At 39.9% G+C, this 21,208-nt stretch overlaps 1 protein-coding gene across 1 annotated transcript; it reads left to right on the top strand.

The window, feature by feature from the left end:
- The first annotated feature begins 12,435 nt into the window (after window positions 1–12,435).
- On the top strand, window positions 12,436–21,183 carry LOC146523057 (butyrophilin subfamily 2 member A1-like). Its single transcript, XM_085154663.1, has 7 exons — window positions 12,436–12,536; window positions 16,839–16,986; window positions 17,223–17,564; window positions 17,842–18,129; window positions 18,231–18,350; window positions 18,455–19,427; window positions 19,475–21,183. The coding sequence occupies exons 2-6, from the start codon at window positions 16,878–16,880 to the stop codon at window positions 18,895–18,897; spliced, it is 1,302 nt and encodes a 433-aa protein (XP_085010789.1). The 5' UTR covers window positions 12,436–12,536; window positions 16,839–16,877; the 3' UTR covers window positions 18,898–19,427; window positions 19,475–21,183.
- The last annotated feature ends 25 nt before the right edge of the window (window positions 21,184–21,208 follow it).

Raw genomic sequence — 21,208 nt, 5'->3', positions numbered from 1 at the left:
ATCAGCCAGAGTTTCAGGTGAGTTCATTGTGAAACCTGGCCCCACCTTATCATGCGAATTCCTGAGGTCAGATGGCCCAGGGTGTGAGTGGGCGTTAAGGCGTCTGGGAAGGGATCTCAAAACTGGATTATAGATGGCAGAGAGTTGGTGTCGTAAACCACCGCCTCTGTTCAAAGATGGTCGCTCACAGTGGACATAGATGGCTTCTTTCACTCCTCTTTCAAACCATCTGTCCTCTCTGTCCAAAATGTGAACATTGGCATCCTCGAAAGAGTGTCCTTTATCCTTAAGATGCAGATGAACTGCTGAGTCTTGTCCTGTGGAGGTGGCTCTTCTGTGTTGTGCCATGCGCTTGTGAAGTGGCTGTTTGGTCTCTCCAATGTAGAGGTCTGGGCATTCCTCGCTGCACTGTACAGCATACACCACATTGTTAAGTCTGTGTTTTGGCGTTTTGTCTTTCGGGTGAACCAGTTTTTGTCTGAGTGTGTTGCTGGGTCTGAAGTACACCGGGATGTCATGCTTGGAGAAAACCCTCCTGAGTTTCTCTGATACACCGGCTACATAGGGGGTGACAATGTTGTTGCGTCTGTCCTTCTTATCCTCCCTCGCTGGTGTCTGATCTTCTTTTCTGTGCCTCTTTGCTGACTTTAAAAACGCCCATTTAGGATAGCCGCACGTTTTGAGTGCTTCCTTTACATGTGTGTGTTCCTTCTTTTTCCCTTCAGGCTTAGAGGGAACATGTTCTGCCCGGTGGTGTAGGGTCCTAATTACTCCAAGTTTGTGTTCCAGAGGGTGATGGGAGTCAAACAGGAGGTACTGGTCCGTGTGTGTGGGCTTCCGGTAAACTTCGATGTTGAGGTTGCCATTCTCTTCAATGTGCACAGCGCAGTCCAGGAAAGGCAAACAGTCGTCCTTTGTGTCTTCCCTGGTGAACTTGATGTTTTTATCCACAGCGTTGATGTGCGCAGTGAAGGATTCCACTTCTTGTGTCTTGATTTTGACCCAGGTGTCGTCTACATATCTGTACCAGTGGCTGGGTACTCTTCCTTTGAAAGAGCCAAGAGCCTTCCTTTCCACTTCCTCCATGTAAAGGTCCATCTGCATCTTAAGGATAAAGGACACTCTTTCGAGGATGCCAATGTTCACATTTTGGACAGAGAGGACAGATGGTTTGAAAGAGGAGTGAAAGAAGCCATCTATGTCCACTGTGAGCGACCATCTTTGAACAGAGGCGGTGGTTTACGACACCAACTCTCTGCCATCTATAATCCAGTTTTGAGATCCCTTCCCAGACGCCTTAACGCCCACTCACACCCTGGGCCATCTGACCTCAGGAATTCGCATGATAAGGTGGGGCCAGGTTTCACAATGAACTCACCTGAAACTCTGGCTGATTGGGACCCACACCCAGTTCCACACCTTGGCTCAGGCGATTAGAGGATCATCAGGGGGTCCTTTTGTCCCTCTGTGGGGGGAAACTCCCACCAGGTTTATATCTGGGACTCTCCACCATTTGACCTTAGAACTGAAGAAGCCTCTCGGATGAGAGGTGAAACGTCTTCAAGTAACTTAAAGAAGTCCAGACGCTTTTCTTTGCAAGCTCCTTTGAATAAAGAGGGACAGAACATGGGGTTGGGTGGACTGTCCCGGGCTCTGTGGGGCCGGGCGGCGCTGCTGCACTGGGCCTGGGCCCCCTTTCCCTGGCGGGTCGCAGAGTGTGGGGGTGCCTACTGGGGTCAGCGGGGAAGCTGGCCCCAGGGAGGGGTCACTTGCCCCTCCCTTCCTTCCCTCCCCATCTCCAGCTGCCTCCCTCTTCCCGCTCCACCACAACCACCCACACATGCAGGGCCTTGGAGTAGGGGTGTGTCACCAGGATGCAGAGATAATAAAATAGATTATCATTAAAAAGGTACTGATGTGTACAAATACATCTATTTGTTTGCTGATCTTCCTCTGCGGGTTTTAGGCTGCGTTTTGGCTTCAACGTTTTTCTCTGGGTTGTTTGCAGGTTCCACTTTGGCAGCAAATCAATGTGAAAACTTTACCTAGGTTAAGTTCATTTGAGTGACCTGTTTTTTGTTTTTGCGAATGTTTTAAAAAGAAAAAACCTGTGGGATTTCTTACTTTTAATTTAGCTTTGTGGGACTTTTTTTTTTTTATTAAATGTTTTTTCTTTTTACCTCTCTCAGTAAAGCTCACTTGAAAGTTGAATACAGGGATTGGCACACAGCTGTGCTATTTGGTGCCATTAGCAATATGTTGGCTTCTTAAAAAAATGCTACAGACCACTTTCCAACACTTTTGAAAGTCTGACCATTAAAATCCCTCTCAGTGCTCTGTAATGATCTCTACATTTTGCAGGCAGCGCGAAGATTTACACCAAGGCTATTTCAAAAAAAAATAAATAAAAAAATTCATTTATAAAAATATCCAGTGTTTTTCTTCCCCCCCCCCCCCCCCCCCCCCCGTCCCCTTCTGGCTGCCTCTGCCTCAATTTTATCCCACAATTTAGACATTCACATTACTCACACTCTCACTACACATACATATAGGATCTTGGGGGTGAGCACGCTACACGGAATCCAAATTACCATCAGGGTGTACGACCTCACCCCTGGTGTCGTTGCCCACCTCTCAATTTTAAATACACGTAGACATTGAGGGCTATCAGGAGGGGCTATGCGCTTACCTGCTGCTCTCTGGCAGGTAGCTCCATGCCCTCCTGGGTTTTAAACGCACCTAAGAACACACATACATAAACACTACATATGAGCGGGTGGAGGGAGGTTTGGAGTCTTCTCTCACCCCCATTCTCTGCGGCCTGCTGGAGCAGGGGGCCAGGAGGAGGAGTTGGCCGTCCGACTTGGGTCTGGAATGTGGGGCCTCCCTGCTGCTGCGGAGTCGGGGCGGTCTGCTTCTCCCCACCGCAGGGAAAAGGGTAACACCACCTGGGTCTGGGTGCAGTTCCCCCCTCCAGGGGCAAGGGTACCTAGACCCGGTTCGTAGAGTACGCTTGGGGAGTGTGATTGTGTGTATAGTGTCTCTTTATGTCTGTCTCCATGTTGGTTGAGTGTGGAGTAAGTGCATATGAGAGCATGAGGGTGGGAATGGATGTCAGCTCTTTCTGGGACAGTGGCACGGCTGCCCCTCTGTTGGTCTTCCTTGGTCTCTTGTGTTCTGGGGGCCTCTGGATGTCTGGAGTCTTGATGTCCTCCATACCTGCTTCATGCCCTGGAGGACGGGGCTGTGGCTCCCCACACCCTCTAGCAGATCATTACATGAGGGAACCTTTTAAAAAACAAGCGCGTCCATGCTCACGGGTGTACACACGGGTGATCACACACACAAACTACACCCTTTTTGGCTCCTACCTCAAAGCACACTATGCTGTCGATCTTACGTGCTGCACAATAATGTTTAATATTTAGTATTTACTGTTCTATTCCCATAGATCATCATGATGTTGTTTATTGTATTGCTCTCGTTTTCTTCTGCTTGTTTTCCTTTTTCTTTCTCAACAGGTGATCCAGGTGATCGATATATGTATTATTATTTTTGTCTGCTTATTCTGTTGGTTTTTGTTTTTTGCCCTTCTCCCCCGTCCCTCTTCTCAGCTGTTTTTCTTTCCCTCTTTCTTTTTCCCTTTTCTTTCCCCCAGTCAAGTCTGTCCCGTATTCAGGAAGTGAAAATAAAATAAACAATAAAAGGTGAATCAAATGGACCATTACAGCAAGACTGGGATGGTCAATTTGGTAAAGTAAATCCGTTGGGCATCTTTCGTCGCCTTTAGACAATAATTCTGATGGCAAAAGAGCCAAACGGGACAGGCAAAAAAAAAAAAAAAAAAAAAAAAAAGAGGGACAGAACATGAGCCTGTTTACAGCTTGACGCAGTTGCCTCTAAGGGGGTTTCCATTTCTACTTAGCGCCATGCGCCACCTAGTGACATCTTGGAGTAATGTCAAAGGAATCAGTAAATAAAGACAGAATAAAGATATTATTAAAAAAATATTATTTGACTCTTAAATAGGCTTTTCAATCCCTACTTCTGTTATTTATCAGTTAAAATGACCTCTAAACAGACAACCATCATCCCATGTAGAAAAACCACACACTTGTTCCTTTCTGGTGGATTTATTTGATTGGATGCATAGCATGGCTTTGTTGAAATACATGAATGGATGAATGGTAAAATAAAGACAGAATAAAGATATTATAAAACAATTATTTAACTTATGAATTGAATTTTGAATCCCTACTTGTGTTATTTATCAGTTAAAATCACCTTCAAGCCTCAGTCTGCCTGGGCCTTGTGTTCAGCATCATAAACAACAATCAACGACAACAATGCTTAAACTGAAGGTCCTGGCAGTCCTAAATATTCTGTTCTCTTTTCTTCTTCCTTATTTGAGCACCTCTTTTTTAGCTTAATTTAAAATAGTATAAAATAATAACGCAATAATTAAAAAGGCCACTGCCTCACCCAGTGACTGTCAACTGATTTGGGGTCATCTTGCACAAATGATTTGGGACGCCCCTTTCTGTAGATTTGCCTTCCTGGTCTCCCCATTTCCCACACCTTCAACTAATAATTCATCAGAGACCTCCATATAGAAGGAATAGTTGTGGGTATGATTCTCTGCGAGACCATGTTTGTATCTACTAGAGATAGACTGATCCAATACAGCATTGGTATCAGTCTGATCCTGACCTAAATTACTGGGTCGGAGATCAGGGAGAAATAAAAAAGGTAATCCAATCCTTTAAATATCACAAAAGCACCTCACAAAACTTACGACATGATATAATCCAGGTAGTGAGATCATCCGTCACATGATAGAGCGAGTTACTTCACACTGAAAGCATTTGGAGCATCTGGAGTCTCAGTCTGTGCTGCCAAACCAGCATTTCATCTCCGAGCAGGCCAACCCAGATAAGTAAAGCAGGTGTGTAAGTTCTTCTCTGAACGTTTGTAAAGCATTCCCACCTTAAGCTCAACAACCAATATACGGAGCTCCAATGTCTGTGTGTTGTCATTGCTAAGTCTGACCATACGATGGATAGACTCAAGTTTTACAAAAAGCAGTGTTGCAGGCTAAACAGTTTTGTGGTTCTAAAATAAATTTATGAAAAACACAGTTTTGTATAGAAATTACACAAAATTCAGGTTGAATATGATAGAAACAGCTTACACTGACATCCATCTTGATAAAAGATGAGTGTCATGGAGCTGTGTTTGCATTTATTTGCACTGCTTTCCACTCTGGATGTCTTATTTATGTTGAGCTGTAAGTATAAAAGGGTCTACAATCAGATTTTTTTAAGTTGTTGAATAGAAACATTAATTTGTACTGATATTGCACTTATACTTATTTTTTACAGAACCAGAGTTTTTTTTTAAAATCTGCATAAAATTGCATTATAAATTACTTTTATTATTACTTTATATATTACATATATATTATATAAATTACTTCATTATTAATTTTATTACTTTAAATACTTAGGTTTAAAGTTCTGCTAAAAGTTAAAATAAAAAGATCAGTATTGCTGAACTGCAAAATATTTTGGGTGCAGTGTATTTTTTGCATACATATATAATAGAGTAGCTTTAGTGTTTTTTTGTTTTTTTTTTGAGTATGAACTAAATTAAAAACCAGTTTTATTGATTAGAAAATACACTATATCGAATTCATATCGGTATTGGCAGATATCAAAATTTATGATAGCGGTATCGGACATAAAAAAAGTGGTATTGTACCATCTCTTCAAAATACCATCAATTATTTAATATATTGTCAATGCCCATTCACGTTTCGTGTCAAGACAAAAACTGAGTAAATAGAACTGTTTAGAAAATGGTGGCAAAATTGTGGTGAGCCATGTGTAAGGCAAATGATATACAAGCGTTTGCAAAGCTTTGAGTGCTTCCAGATGCAGAGTAACTCCAGTAATTGCATGACAGAAGTTAGAGCTAAGACTCAGTTTGGCTTGGAATTGACTAACTTAGGCAGAAAGACATTAAGGGATTCATTATGTTGCTTTCAGCATCTCTGTTACCACGTTACTGTTTTCTAAGAGACATGTTTTTGAATGTGCTGCATGAAAAACGTTTGCTGTGTGTGTGTGTGTGTGTGTGTGTGTGTGTGTGTGTGTGTGTGTGTGTGTGTGTGTGTGTGAGGGCATTTTCTTCTTTGTCTGCAAAATTAATCACATAAAATTGAGCCGTTAATATTACAGGAGCACAAATGCCTTTCCAATTTGGTAATAGAACAGACTTAATTTCTTCTTCACATATCCAAAACACATCTGCTAGTGGATAAGGTCCATTTGTTAAACTATAAACATTTAACCATTGGGAATAGGATTTATTATGTCCTAATATATATACACCCTGCCCCGTTTTTGGCAGGTCATACATGTTCTCACATATTCTTTTGCTAAAGTTTCAAAATTTATAGTGTAGAATTGTCGGTTTATTATAAAGACCGTCCCTCAGAGTATCCCTCCTGATGAGCCATGGCTCAAAACCATGCCTCACTAGAGCGGCTGTTTTGTGTAATGACTTGGGAAGAATGGGTTTTCCTGCTATTTTCACTATGTCATCAGTGTCTAGTACTGCTCCGTGTTTTAACCATTGCTTCTGTTCTCTTGGTGATGCTGCTTTTTGTTCGCCCTGCAGTACAGATAGTGGAATGGTGTGGTTTTCATGAGTTGTTAGTAAGACTGTGGTTGCTATAGCTGCTGCTTTTGCAGCTTTGTCAGCAAAATTGTTTCCCTTTGTAACTTCAGAGTCATCCTTCTGATGTGCTGCACATTTGCAAATTGCTAAATGTTGCATCACATGAGGAGTTTCCTCCCATGTAAACACATGTGTGCCATGATAAAACCTTCCTCCACACTAGAAATACATACATACAGTAAATTACTTGTGTTGCATCAATCAAACAGAAAGCATCTCACAATTTGTTGTATTACCAACTGTATTGTCTGATTACTGCTTGGTCATACCAGACTCTCTCTGTCTTTATTTTATCTTTCTTTGTTTTCACAAACATTTCACCTATTTTTAAGATGAAGAGTTAAATGTCAGCAGTGGATAAATTCAGCATTTGATAACAAAACTCTGTTAAGTTTTCCCTGCTTTAACACCAATGGGAGATACAGGCGCATGTATAGTGTGTGCTATAGTGTAAGCTGTTCTTCATTGCATGTATGTGTGTTAGTACACTTGCATGCAAGGCCTGTGGGCCTGTCTCACCCAAAAGGGCATTTTCTTAACAGCTGCCTTTCTCTCACGTGTGTTAAGAAAGGGAAATGTACTTGTAGCAGTTGTGTGATTATTATGCTGTTATATGTTACATTATACCTGTAATCAAAATGAGTACTGATACTGCTGTAGGACACATCATACTTCTTGTGTAATCAGTATGTAGTTTTAGTTTGCATCATACTTCTGAGTTAAAAGAATGTGAAAATCATTAGATGTATTAGATAGGTTTGTATTATCCTATACTGCTGATTTACTGTGCGTGAGTTCATGACATTTCATATTGCTGAGCTATGAAGAGAATATTGTGTTCAGAGAGTCAGGGACCCTTCCCCCCCCCCCCCCCCCCCGATAGTATTCAATTCAATTCAATTTTATTTATATAGCGCCAAATCACAATAAATGTCGCCTCAAGGCGCTTCATAGATACAGAGAAAAGCCCAACAATCATATGACCCCCTATGAGCAAGCACTTTGGCGACAGTGGGAAGGAAAAACTCCCTTTTAACAGGAAGAAACCTCCGGCAGAACCAGGCTCAGGGAGGGGCGGCCATCTGCTGCGACCGGTTGGGGTGAGAGAAGGAAGACAGGATAAAAGACATGCTGTGGAAGAGAGACAGAGATTAATAACAGATATGATTCAATACAGAGAGGTCTGTTAATACATAGTGAGTGAGAAAGGTGACTGGAAAGGAAAAACTCAATGCATCATGGGAATCCCCCGGCAGCCTACATCTATTGCAGCATAACTAAGGGAGGATTCAGGGTCACCTGGTCCAGCCCTAACTATATGCTTTAGCAAAAAGGAAAGTTTTAAGCCTAATCTTAAAAGTAGAGATAGTGTCTGTCTCCCGAATCCAAACTGGAAGCTGGTTCCACAGAAGAGGGGCCTGAAAACTGAAGGCTCTCCCTCCCATTCTACTTTTAAATACTCTAGGAACAACAAGTAGGCCTGCAGAGCGGGAGCGAAGTGCTCTAATAGGGTGATATGGTACTACAAGGTCATTAAGATAAGATGGGGCCTGATTATTTAAGACCTTGTATGTGAGGAGCAGGATTTTGAATTCAATTCTGGATTTAACAGGAAGCCAATGAAGGGAAGCCAAAACAGGAGAAATATGCTCTCTCTTTCTAGTCCCTGTCAGTACTCTTGCTGCAGCATTTTGGATAGTAGAGACAACAGAGCACATTGCACAGGAGCTCCACCCCCACCTTTTGTTGAAAGCAGAAAAACAGGGAGCCAAGGTCATAACTCAGGCTCACTGACAGTTAGAAAGGATGTGAATGCTTAGTTTGTGGCTGTGGCACATTTTGTATGGCTTCTTTTCTTTTGTTTGGTAGCTTTTTGCCTTCACCTGAGAGGGTGTGCCCTAGGTATATGCCTTCAGGTCTTCATAATTAGAGTTTATTTAAAGATACCTTGTGGCCTTAACTCAGCCAAGTGACGTAACATAGCCATAGTATTTTGCTTACACCCTTCCTCTGTGTGGCCAGTCACTAAAATGTCATCTACATTTGAGTAGAAACTGTCTCTGCCCCTCAAAAGTGAAGCCAAACAGGTGTTGTGGGTCGGGGTGGAAAGGCACTGAGAGAAAAAATTCAATTCAATTCAATTCAGTTTTATTTATATAGCGCCAAATCACAACAAAAGTTGCCTCAAGGCGTTTGATAAGTCTATCACTGAGAACCATTGTTCTTTTGGAGTGACTTGATTCAGTAGTGTGAGGATTTGCTACTACTGGTGGCATCATTTCAGTGATTTCATTTATTGCTCGCAGATCATGCACTAGATGGTATTTTGCAGTATTAGCTTTCTTCACCACTTAAACAAAACATCACTCTTTGTTTGCTTTATTATTAATATTATAAAAATTAAATCCTCCTTTCTCAAAAAACAGAAAATGAAAAATGAAAAAAATGAAATTGTAGTTGTTCTTGGCTGAGAAACACAAAACCTCCTTTTTTTTGTTTAGCTTTCAAGACAAGAAACTAAGTTTTTACTTTTCTGATTCGTCACCTAAAACAAAGCAAACAACCCAGCTCTCAGCTGGCTCTGAACTTATCATCATCCAGGTCGCATGGTGAGAGCTACTTCAGAAGTCACAGTGCTCCTCACTCAAGCAACACGTCAAAAACAAAAAGCAAAAAACTCAGCACACTACACAGAGAACAACATTCAAGACACAACTGAAGATGCTGTTCTTCTTCGTTCTCCATGAACTTTAGAATAAACTTCATCTGCATTAGTAAATCATATGCCTAATCATTATATGTCACTGTGATCCATGAGTGTGATCACAAATTTACTTATTTTTCAAAACAAAACAAAACAAACAAAAAAAATTGCTGATGGCGTGAACCCTTTACACACATAAGTCAGGATGCAAAAAAGGCTGCTGCCAAAAACAAATCAGAAGTATGAGGGAAGAAAAAACTGAGCTCACAGACAGCTGCATGTTTGAGCTCTCATGCAGCTCCTGCTCTAGAAAACGTGTTACTTGCTCATCAGCTTAGCAGTGACCACATATTTAATTTAGCTTCTCAATCTTGTAGCTTTAGCTGTTGTATACAGGGTCTAGCTTATTAGTTGTTAGTATAGGTTTGCTCTATATCTCAACAATGTCTCATCTAGGATGACAGGTTTTCAAGCAGGTCAAGTGCCTCTATGCACTTAATTAGTTTAGATATTCTCTTCATTTTCTTCATCCATCCTTCCTCCATCTTCTTATATAACAGCAATGGTATATTACAATATTTTATTTATATTTTATTTTGTATCCACCAAGGGCTGCGGGTGATCTGCAGTTTCACCCTTTCCCAAGCTGGAGACATTTTCCTTTTCACACACTTTCCTTGGCTGAACAATGACACAACCTTAATATACCTTATGCATCTCTCTATTTCATTTAATATGTGTTTGTGTGAATTATCTGCTTTCATTCATTCTGGGCATGGTCTTCATGCTAACTATGTTTCATTATTAATACCAGTTTACAGGTTGTTATCCTCGCTATTATCAGTTTGAATACATTACAGTTAGGCTCTAATTTAATTTAGCCTTTTATTTATTTAACTTTATTCCTCTTGTATTTATATGTATTCAGTCGGGTTTGTTTCCAGCCCTTTTTAACCTTCTACTTTGATCTCTGATTTTTCACTTGGTGAGGGATTATTACGTTCTTCCTGATCTGAACTGCTCTCTTCACCTGAGCTACTATCCTGTTCTGAGTCACTGTCTTCTTTGTTTGTTAATGCTTTTATTCTTTTTTGCCTGTCTACCTCTCCCTTTCATCTGTCTGGGTGGTGGCAGCCACAGTGGTTGCAGCTAGTCATTCTGTGTCGGGCATTCTCTGTGTCTTACAGTCACGTGCAAGACGTCCCTTTTTCCCACACTCCCAGCATGTGGTTTGGTGTGTGTCTAAACCTGCCTCTACCTCTTGCTCTTCCACTATGCATTCCTCTCCCCTTCTTTTGGATTATTCCTGCTCCGGCTTGTTGTTTTTCTAAACATTCCTCATCATGTGTTAATTTTGCTTGTTTATTCCCCATTTTCAAAGATTTTGCTGGACCGTCACCAGAGATGGGCAGTAACGCGTTACTTGTACTTGTGACGACAGTACTTAGAAAAAAGCATGGCTTATATATATAATCATTACTCTGGATCTACTGGCCTGTAATTAAAATTTAAAAAAATTGAAGTCTGAACTTTCAATGTGGGCTGAAATAGAGACTCAGCGTGGCTGCAGCTTGTTGCTATGCCAGCTTACATCAGTCATGTGATTTGGAGGTGCAGCGTGTCCGTGGACCACGGAGGGTTAATAACACTCACCTTTCCTTCCATTTCCAGAGTGTAATATCCAACCACCTGTGTAAAATTCGAAATTCCCTTGGTGTTGTTCAAAATGTGCTCTGGCACAATCATAAGCATCGCTTGCTACTGAAAACAAGAAAAATGCGGTCCTGCTATGGGCTGAACCATTTGTTAGTGGTGGAGGGGGGGGGGGGGGGGGGGGGGCACTATGCAATATATTCAGTTTTAGCATTTATATTCACTGTTGACTGTAACTACGCTCAAACTGTTAATACTATCTTATTTTAATAAACAACACTGTCATATGGAAAACTGGGGTGGTACTTGGTGTGGCAAGGGATCATTTTAGGGCACTTGCCACCCCATGCCACCCTTCTAGATCCGCCCCTGGAGTGAGGGCCCTGTGAAGTGTGCGCTCTGTTCTTGCACTTGTCTTTATTTATACACAAGAAAAATGAAAACATTTGTTCAGTGGAATGTTGATACGTGAGCGTATGTGATTGTGTGTGTGTGTGTGTGTGTAAGGTCAGAACTGCTTGTTCAACTTCCCACTATCGCTGTGGGAAGATTCAGATAAAAATATCAGAACACGTTTTATAAAGAACAATCCGTTCTAAGCAAGGAAAAGGTCATCATGCAGTATTCTATCACATGTAAACTTATATCATTAAAAGCTTATACTGACTACTAAGTACAATTTTCCATTGACAATTAACCTTATGAACAAAATAAAGTTCAACATCAGTAACATCATAGCACCCAGCCAGCTCTATAGAAACTCCGTCATGCTAGCTAGTACCCAGTACGAAGAAGTCAGCGTAAGGAAAATAAACTCCACCTAAACTTGGTTTATATCTGACCCAGATAGACTGCAGGTCATAACTTCTTACCTGAAATTTAGTTCACCTGACACAGTCTCTCTTCCTCCTGCATCCCCTTTCCCTCATCCACCTGCTGCCTCCACCACTTGCTAATGTTACTGAATCTGTGGAAGGTCCACGATAGCCACCACACGAAGTAACAAATAACGACCCTAAATCCCAGTAACGACTAATGTGTTCCTGATTTTGGCATAATAACTAGTTACCGTGCTCGTTACCACAATAATAACGTAGTTACTAAAACACCTTACTTAATAACGCGTTAGTCCCAACACTGGTTGTGTTTACAGACAGAATGAAATGCAAATACCACCAACAACATGAGCAAGGTAATAAGAAACTGTTGAAACTATTTTGTGCTTTGGTTTACACGTGATTTACACAAGTGAACCTGTCCCTGTGTTCGTAGTGCTCACTATTCACCTGATGAATAGACCAAGGTGATCAGACTGGATTGTCTGGTTTTCAGTGACTCATTAATTCTTGTCTCAGTTCCTGCTTGTCTCCAGTAAGTCGCTTCACTTTGACAGCGACAGTTTGGATCACTGTGTCGGAGTCTGGGGTCTTTATCTGTAGTAAGTCTATTTTTTTATTTGTTTGTTTTTTTTTTCATTTGTTTTGAGTAAGAGAACAAACAATCAAGAATCTATAACAAAACACTAAAAATGGTTTAAAAAATTTTTTTCTACACGTTACTGAATAAACTGTGAATAAAGTCAGACTGTTTTTTCTCTGTTAAACTGTGAGCACATACAAGATGACAAATGCATCTGTCAGTTCTTAAAAACTGAGCAGCAAAGTGTGAGAAAAGCTGTATTTATGTTTATAAAGAACTGTTCTTGGAATCATGCAGAGACCTGCACTCAAAGCAGGACTTTGTCTCATCGAGGTGACTTAAAAGAAACTCTTTGAACTTTCAGTTTTAGTTATATACTTAAGTTACACTGCTATGGAGCAGGTTGATTTCAAAATTAAAGCTCATAGTCTAAGCTGATCTGTGTTTCTGGTGAGTGTTTGGTGGGTCAGCTCCAGCCTTGGCTGAGCCTTTGTGCTTTTCTTTAATGTATTTACCAAATAGAGATAAAATACAGAGCTGACTGCAGCAGCTCAAGAGCTGGAGAAAGGAAAAACGAGATTGAAGAATGTCTACAGAAAACTGAAGGATTTTCAAAGCAATCAAATGAAGGGATTTGAATAATAACAGCTGAGGATAAACAAGTGAAGACAATAAAGAGTCTGAAAGATGAGAAGCAGGGAAACACAGGCACTCAGAGAGTACAGCGCAGGTAGATTCCAGGAAATCTAAGATAAGGAGAATTTTCTGTTCAGCCAGAAAGACATGTGACAATATCCTCCCAGCAACCAGTCTATTCATTTATGCCCTTCGTAATGGGCATTTCTTGATATATACCTTTTAAATTGTTTGAGCTACCCTACTAAGTCCTGATGTATGAAATAGAGAACATCCTGGGCTTTCCATTGATATCCTCTGTGTCTGAGTGGCTTCTTTTAGCTGCAACGAGGCAGGAAGTCACATGAAGTTAAATGGGAATATTAATTTTCTTTTAGTTCTCAATATGATATGTCTAAAGCTGTGATCAAAAAAATAAATAAATAACCAGGGTGTTGAGGTTAAACAGACTCGAATTCAATACAGTGTAAAGTAGTAGCAGATCCTAAATAAATATTTATTTACAGAGCTTGCCTATAAAAGCTAAAAAATGATCTTCTGCGTTATTTATAAATACCTTTATTGTGAATAACGGCCTTAAATGTAACCATTGTCATGGCACTGAGCCTGTGACCCAGTGTTCATGCATTTTCAGGTTTAAATTATCCTCTGGGATTTAGTCCCTAAAAGGTTCATTCTGTTTATCTGGATGTAGCGTTTTCAGTGGGAGAAATGTTTCCTCAATCATCCACTTTCATGAGTGACTTAGATCAGAAGCTAATTTTTCCCACAGAGATTGTAACAACTATTCTGCGACCAGACCTTGTTCTTTGGTCTAACTCCTGAAAACTTGCTTACGTCACTGAGCTGATGGTACCATGGGAGGATGCAATTAGGAAGCATTTGAGTGTAAGAAACTGCAGCATGCATACTTGGTAGCTGAAGCAGAGGACAGAGGTTGGAAGATCAAGGTCTGCCCAGTGGAAGTGGGGTGCAGGGGCTTTGTTGCCAGTACAACAGCAAAACTACTTAGAGAGACTGGATTCAGAGGACAGGCACAAAGGCAGGCTATAAGAGAATTAAATAACACTGCTGAGAGGACCAGTCACTGGCTATGACTAAAGAGGGCTGACATCACTCAGGCAGCTAAGGTAGTCAGCTAACTGTGAGACACATGCCGAGGATTAATCAACCCATGGTGGGCCTGCCTCAGTAGAGGGCGTCAAAAGGGTAGAATATCTAACACTAGAAAATTTACTGGTTGACTGATACAACTCTCTCAGGGCATCCTGGGGGCTGTGCAGTTAACCTGATGGTAGTGAAACCTAGGGATGGGTATTGTTTAGGTTTTATCCGATACCGGTGCCAAACTGGTACTTTTGAAATGGTGCCGGTGCTTAAACGGTGCTCGAACTGGTGCTCAAACCGGTGCTTATAGAATGGAGAACACACACTTTGTCCAAAAACCTCTCATGTTCAGCTGTTTTATTGTAAAAAGATAACAATGTTAGCCTTTTCTGCAGCTATAGGGCATATATGGTATCACTCTTGGCTGGAAGTAGTGCTTAAACAATGGAAAAAACATAAACTTTGTCCAAAAACCTCTCATGTTTAACTGTTTTCCACTTTTTCTTTGGTCATTTTGGGTGAAGGTAGTGTCTGCCATCAAACAAGAAGACAGCTGCATGTAACTATGTGTTACATGCGGTGTTTGCTAGTTCACCTTACATGCATTAATTTAATGACATAATAAAAATATATGTTACTCTTCTCCCCTCCCCCTCTTTTTCCCTTTTCTGGGAGGCAGTGGGGAAGTAGAGCGTACAGTTCAATCCGGCGAGGAGGTGTGGGATACCAGATCAGGTGCCCCCCTTCCGGCACAGAAATTACAGTTTAACATGAATCAGTGACACTGATCAACTCTGGAAATGCCTCCTTGGATGAGGGTGTCTAGTGTAAATGGCAAAACACCCAATGAATGCATTGGGTAAAAGGATTAGTTTGTGATTTAGTATTGTTCATGGTTCAGTTTCCTTGTTTTTCCATGTCTCTCGTACATGTTAAGTTATGTCTCCATGATTATTCATGTCTCCCAGTTACTGTTAATCTTGCATGTCTTGAGTCTCTGTCTGTTTCCTGTTTTATTTTGACAGTTCCAAGTCCTGTGTTCAGTGTTTCCAGTTTGCTTCCTCCTTGTCTCAATCCTTGTCAGATTTGTCCCAGCTGTGTTTTCCTCCTGTGTCTCATTCCATTGTTATTATTTGTGTATTTAGACTCTGTTATTTCCTCTGCGCATTGTTGCGTTGTCCCATGTTGCTGTGTTGTTTCTCTGTGTTCCTTGTAGCTGTGAATTTCCTCCTGGTGTGTCTAGTTCTAGTTAACCAATTTCCCTGTTTTCTAGTTTTAGTTCCTTGTTTCTAGTTTGCAGTTTTGGTTTCGTGTCTCCTATTTACCGTATTTTAGGACCATAAAGAGCACGCTGCCGATGAACGGGTCTGATTTCATACATAAGGCACACCAGATTATAAGGCACATTAACCCTTTAAAACCGATCGGAGCGGGCACGCTCTGTTTTGCGTAACTATTTTTAAATCCCGGTAGCACTGCAACCACGTAAGCTAGTGCAAAAATTTTTTTTGCATATGAAACCGGAGGAGTTGTACTTACATGTTATGCCATCAGCTTGTCCTAGGTCACAGTTTCCTTACACATATAGCTTTGCAAAAACTGCATAAAAAGCGCTTGCAGGAACAAAAACATAATATTCCAGAAACACGCTTTGCCGATCCCATCAGCTGTTCATAACACTTCCTAGTCCATCAGCGTGAACTATCGCATGTCCGCCATGACCTGCCCACAACCGGAAGTGACGTCATTTTCGCGGAAATGTAGTTTTTTACCATCAGGGCCTCATGAGCCTATACTGGTGTTTTTAAAAGTTATCTTTGACTTTATGAGTTTCTGAGTCGTTTCTGGGATGCTTAGGACTCATATTGCACTGCTGGAAATACTCTAATTTGATGCATATGCTGCTTTTTTGCAAATTTCCACTATAATATTTATTTTAGTTTTTCCTGCAGTATATAAAAATTGGTGTATTTCAAAAATAAAACTATGAAGACACTCAAATTGTTGTAATTGTTACACCCCGTAAAGCAGAAACACTGATCATTTTATTACAGAGGAAATAATTTAGACAGTTTTTAACTCGTTTGACTTTGGGACCTGGAGAAGACGGAGTTTGGACCCAGATTACTCCGAAAGGCTCCTGCCTACGGTAGCCGCAATGCTCCGACAATCCATCAACTGGTGCGGCTTCGTAGCTTACCAAAGTCGTACTATTAGTCATTCTGACAGATCTTTGAGCGCCGTGTACCGCATAAGTTTGGTTCAAGGTCAGTAAGCACAATCTGTGGAGAAATAGCTCTACACAGAGGTGGTACATAAGGCTGGAAAGAGGGTAGGACATGCCCACAAAGGCAAAAGAGCCAGTAAACTCTAAATGCTCTGATATGCCATATCAAACAAGCCTCATTAAAAGAGGTACAGTGTCCTTTATCAATGATTAACAGATAAGGTTCTTCTGTAGTTGCCCCAGTTGCCTCAAGATGCTTTATATGTCTACAATTGTGATGTGAAAAGCTAAATCATACTTGTTTATAGTGGTTATTTGTATGAATAATGTTCAATTTTCTGTGCCTTTTAGGATTTTTTCCCATATTTTTCACTTCAGTCTACATCTACAATGCTTTACCTGAAGGATGAACGATGCTGTAAAATGCCACTTGGGGCCATCTGTGTCTTCCTTTTTCATCACTTTATTTTTTTCTTTCACTTAGCACAGTTTTGTGGAGGTAATTAAGTCTTATCTTTATGGAGTTACACAAATTATGCAACACATCTAAATCTATTAATTACACAAATATTTCTGTTATTGATTAAATGTCAGCCATTTCATTTATGTCATAGGCTAAAACAGCAAATGTAAAACACCTGGGTTTCTGAACCTCAGTTTAAAATAATCTTATCAGAAACTAATAAAACAATGTTGCTTTCTCAAAAATGACAAGTATTTGTAATTTTCCTTTAGGTGTGTCTCAGGTGGTTGGTCCATCTGACCCAGTTGTGGCAATAGTTGGTGATGACACTGTGTTACCATGCCATCTGGATCCTGCTGTGAATGCTGCTGATATGACAGTAGAGTGGACACGATCTGACCTCACACCCAGATTTGTGCATGTTTGGCGTGACGGCGTGGAGCTCGTGAATAAAAAAAATGAAGCCTACATGGAAAGAACGTCACTACCCATTAACAACCTGAAGCTCGGAGACATTTCACTAAAACTCTCCAAAGTGAAACTGTCAGATAGGGGATCATACAAATGCTTCAGTCCTGCCCTTAGTGGACAAGCTAGTGTTGAGCTTGTTGTTGGTAAGTGGAGATATAGTCTTTGTACAGAAAGCTCAAAATGATATCTGATGTTGGGAATCATCAGTCATTATTTAGTTTAGAAAAAAAAACATTGTTAGTAGTAAAAAATCATAAGGGTAAAAGAATACAGAATAGCAGAATAGTGTTTTTCATGTCACTGTTAAATGGTTTAAATAGAGTTGGTGTACAAGTATTCAGTGCATTTCCAATAAATTTAATGGCTCTTTAGTGTTGCTACTAGTTATAGTGACCAATGTGCTTTCCCTTTCAAAATTAGGTGTAGTTTCATCACTAATCATCACTGTAATGAGGAACAGTGAGGACAGCAGTAAAGTGGTGTTACAGTGTGAGTCTGCAGGCTGGTATCCAGAGCCTGAGCTGCTGTGGTTGGACGGTGAGGGAAACCTCCTCTCTGCTGGACCTACAGAGACCCTCAGAGGTCCTGATGACCTCTATACTGTCAGCAGCAGAGTGACTGTGGAGAAGAGACACAGCAACAACATCACCTGCAGAGTCCAACAGAGGAACACCAACCAGAGCAGAGAGACACACATACATGTTCCAGGTAAAAAACAAAGAAACAAAGTAGTTAGTTATAGTTTTATGTATTTTTTGTGTAAAATTGCTGCAGCCTACATGTTGATATCCTGTGTGTTCTTATTCCAGGTGATTTATTTAACCCCTCATGTAGTTCTGCGGCTCACATCACCATTGCTGTTGTTGTGACAGTCTTGCTAATTCTTGCAGTTGTCTTAGTTGTGTGGAAATATCGTTCTAGACGCCGAGGTACAGTATCTTGTTGTAAAAAGTGACAAAAAAATATTTTCTTAAAAAAAAATTATAGAATAATAGATTTCTGTGAATTTAAATGACTTTCTTTTGTACAACAGGAAGAAACCTCACAAGAACGTCCTCTGATCACAGTGAACTTCAGCTCAACACTGAGGAGAAAGGAGAAACAAAGCATCTCACCCAAGACAGTATTGACACTGGTGACATAAATACAAAACAAGAAAATCTTGAAGCTCAAAAAGAAAAACAAGCAGTAGACAAATTTCATTTGTTAATGGCGGTTCAATTATTAATGAATCATAAATTTAATTTAGAAAAAGATATTGATGAACTTACTTCCGAAGTGCGGGAGCTAACAAATATGCAACCAGCAGAACAAAATAATATACAGTCTGCTCTTGATGAAAAAATACACGAAAAGGAATCAGTACTGTATGCGGTTCAGGTAATGACAGAGAAGAAGAAAGAATTAGACAAGACTTTAGAAAAAATTCATGAACAGTTGGAGAAAATAAAGAACAGAAATGAAGTTCAAATGTAACTCCCATCAGGCAGTTCAGAGGCATAAAATAAAGCCTAAAGCAGTCACTTTATTTATTTCATGAAGAGTCTCTAACATTGACACCACTACAGGAAAGAGTTCATAAATAAAACAACATCAACAGCAGCAGCTGAAGTAAAGAGAAGATGACTTTAATTTCTTCCACAGAAGAGACCCTGTCATCACCAGACAAACACAGTAGAAGGCATTGGTTGAGTTGCCCCACTCACACAATGTTTAAAATAACTCAGTGACCTCTAGTGGCCATAAGATTTATGACAACAGTATATGAGTAGATACCAATGCAAGATAGAGTTGCCTGTGCCAAGGAAATGGCATATTTGTGTGGCTTTTTTCTTTTCTTACTGGTAATGACAACCCAATACTGGTGATGACCTTAATATAAACTGAATATTAGTGCATTTTGGTGCCATGTACCAGTTCATACATTCACATTCTACATCACAGTTTCCAAATCTATTTGTTAACTGTTTGCTTTCTGTCTTTAATTTGGTCTTTCTAAAGCTAAAGTTTTGCTTTGGACATACTGCAAGTGTGTAGTTCTATTTTGTTTAAGAAAAAAACATTTTTTCACAAAGGTTGTGTCAAAATGTCAAATAAGACATTAAAACGTGTAAAATAAGTTAGTACCGTGACAGCAGAATTCACATTATCAGCAGAATGTACAACTTAATATACCATCACTATTAAATGCACCAGATATTTAAAGATAGTTATGATCTGTCACATGATGTCATGTTTTTAAGCCTCAGTGTGGTTACAAGTGAAACTATCATTACCAGTCAGTGTATTAATAGCTCTTCATATCAGCAGCATCTTCTAGTTGACAGTAAAAGATTTTAAAATAAAGTGGTTGAACCGTTACGCTGAATGGATATCTCTTAATAAACAAACTCTGATGAACAGAGTAATAACCACATGAGAAAATTTCCAGTTCAGCTTATTTCCAGTTAATAGCTACTTCAATACATGGTGGCTTTATACAATACTGTAAATGTACACAGTGATGTCTTTAAAAAGTTACTGTCTTCAACAGTTTCGTAATACATTTACTGCAAGCTAAAAGTTGTACAAAGTAGGCACAAGTACCCAGCTGATACTTTACAAGTCATCTTGGAGGATGTTTTTACTGCACAGTTCTTAAACATTGCAAGGTGACATTAACCTGATGTTTCAGTGCTTAGATCTTCATTGGATGAAACAGATGACTTGGATATCTAACGATCTTAATTTCATTTTTCCCCTAAAATGCAGCAGTTGTCAAAAAAGGTTATTTGACAGGTAAAACAGTACTTCTCCGTCCATCAGCCTACGCTCTTCTTTCGACTATTCCCTTTGAGATTTGCCACATCGGATTACTGATCTCCATCTCATCCTGTGCCTAGCTTCCTCTTCCATCACACCAGCACAGAAAATACATAGAAACACAGAAAAATGTGTTTTTATGAATGTGTTTGTTAAAAGGGGGAATGAAACATGGTGTATAGAGTCCATTTACTTTTCACCATCTTTAAATCATAAAACATGTCTCACTACTACCTTGGAGTGCCCTTTAACATTTATTATCCACCTGTACTGCTAAAAAAATATTTGTGTCCTTTACGTTCTTTTGTGACTAAACGAAGGAGGTTTGTGATGTTGATGTTATCACATTCATTTTGCATGCAAAAGTTTCCTGATTTGAAACCAGGAGGAGAAAAAATACAACTTAGAATACTTCTAGTGCTGGTCACAATGCTGAAGAAATAGCTGTTGTGTGAGGAAAGAAATCTGAGATTAAATACCTTACTATGTCAATTCACTAGGTATAGCAACAATAATTAGTCACTCAGTACATGATAGAAAGACAAAATAAATAATTATATTAACCACAAATGAGTTGTTAGGCCAGTGTTTTTAATAAGAGTCCAAACCAAACATATTACAACAAATTAGAAATGAATCAATTATATATATATATATATATATATGAAAACAACTCACAAAACAAGCTGACAACATAGTCATCTTAGATAAATTTCTTTTGTAACAAAATGCAGACTTTTTTGCATTAAATTTATTCTCCCACCTTCAACACCTTGTGTTGACAGTATCACCATCTTTACCATAAACGGATATTCTGTTGATAGCTGACACAACACTAACATTTGACACACTGTGTTGCCACAGAAGCCACAGTGAGTATATTGAAAAATTGCAACAGTGTATTCATATCTATAATGAGGCATGAGGCAAAGCAAATAGACCTGGGCTTCACTATTTTTTTTTTTTTTAAAAACTGCTACCCTTT

This window comes from Neolamprologus multifasciatus, chromosome 3 (genome assembly GCF_963576455.1).
Source record: "Neolamprologus multifasciatus chromosome 3, fNeoMul1.2, whole genome shotgun sequence".
Classification (NCBI taxonomy): domain Eukaryota; kingdom Metazoa; phylum Chordata; class Actinopteri; order Cichliformes; family Cichlidae; genus Neolamprologus; species Neolamprologus multifasciatus.
This window is presented reverse-complemented; position numbering and strand designations above follow the sequence as displayed.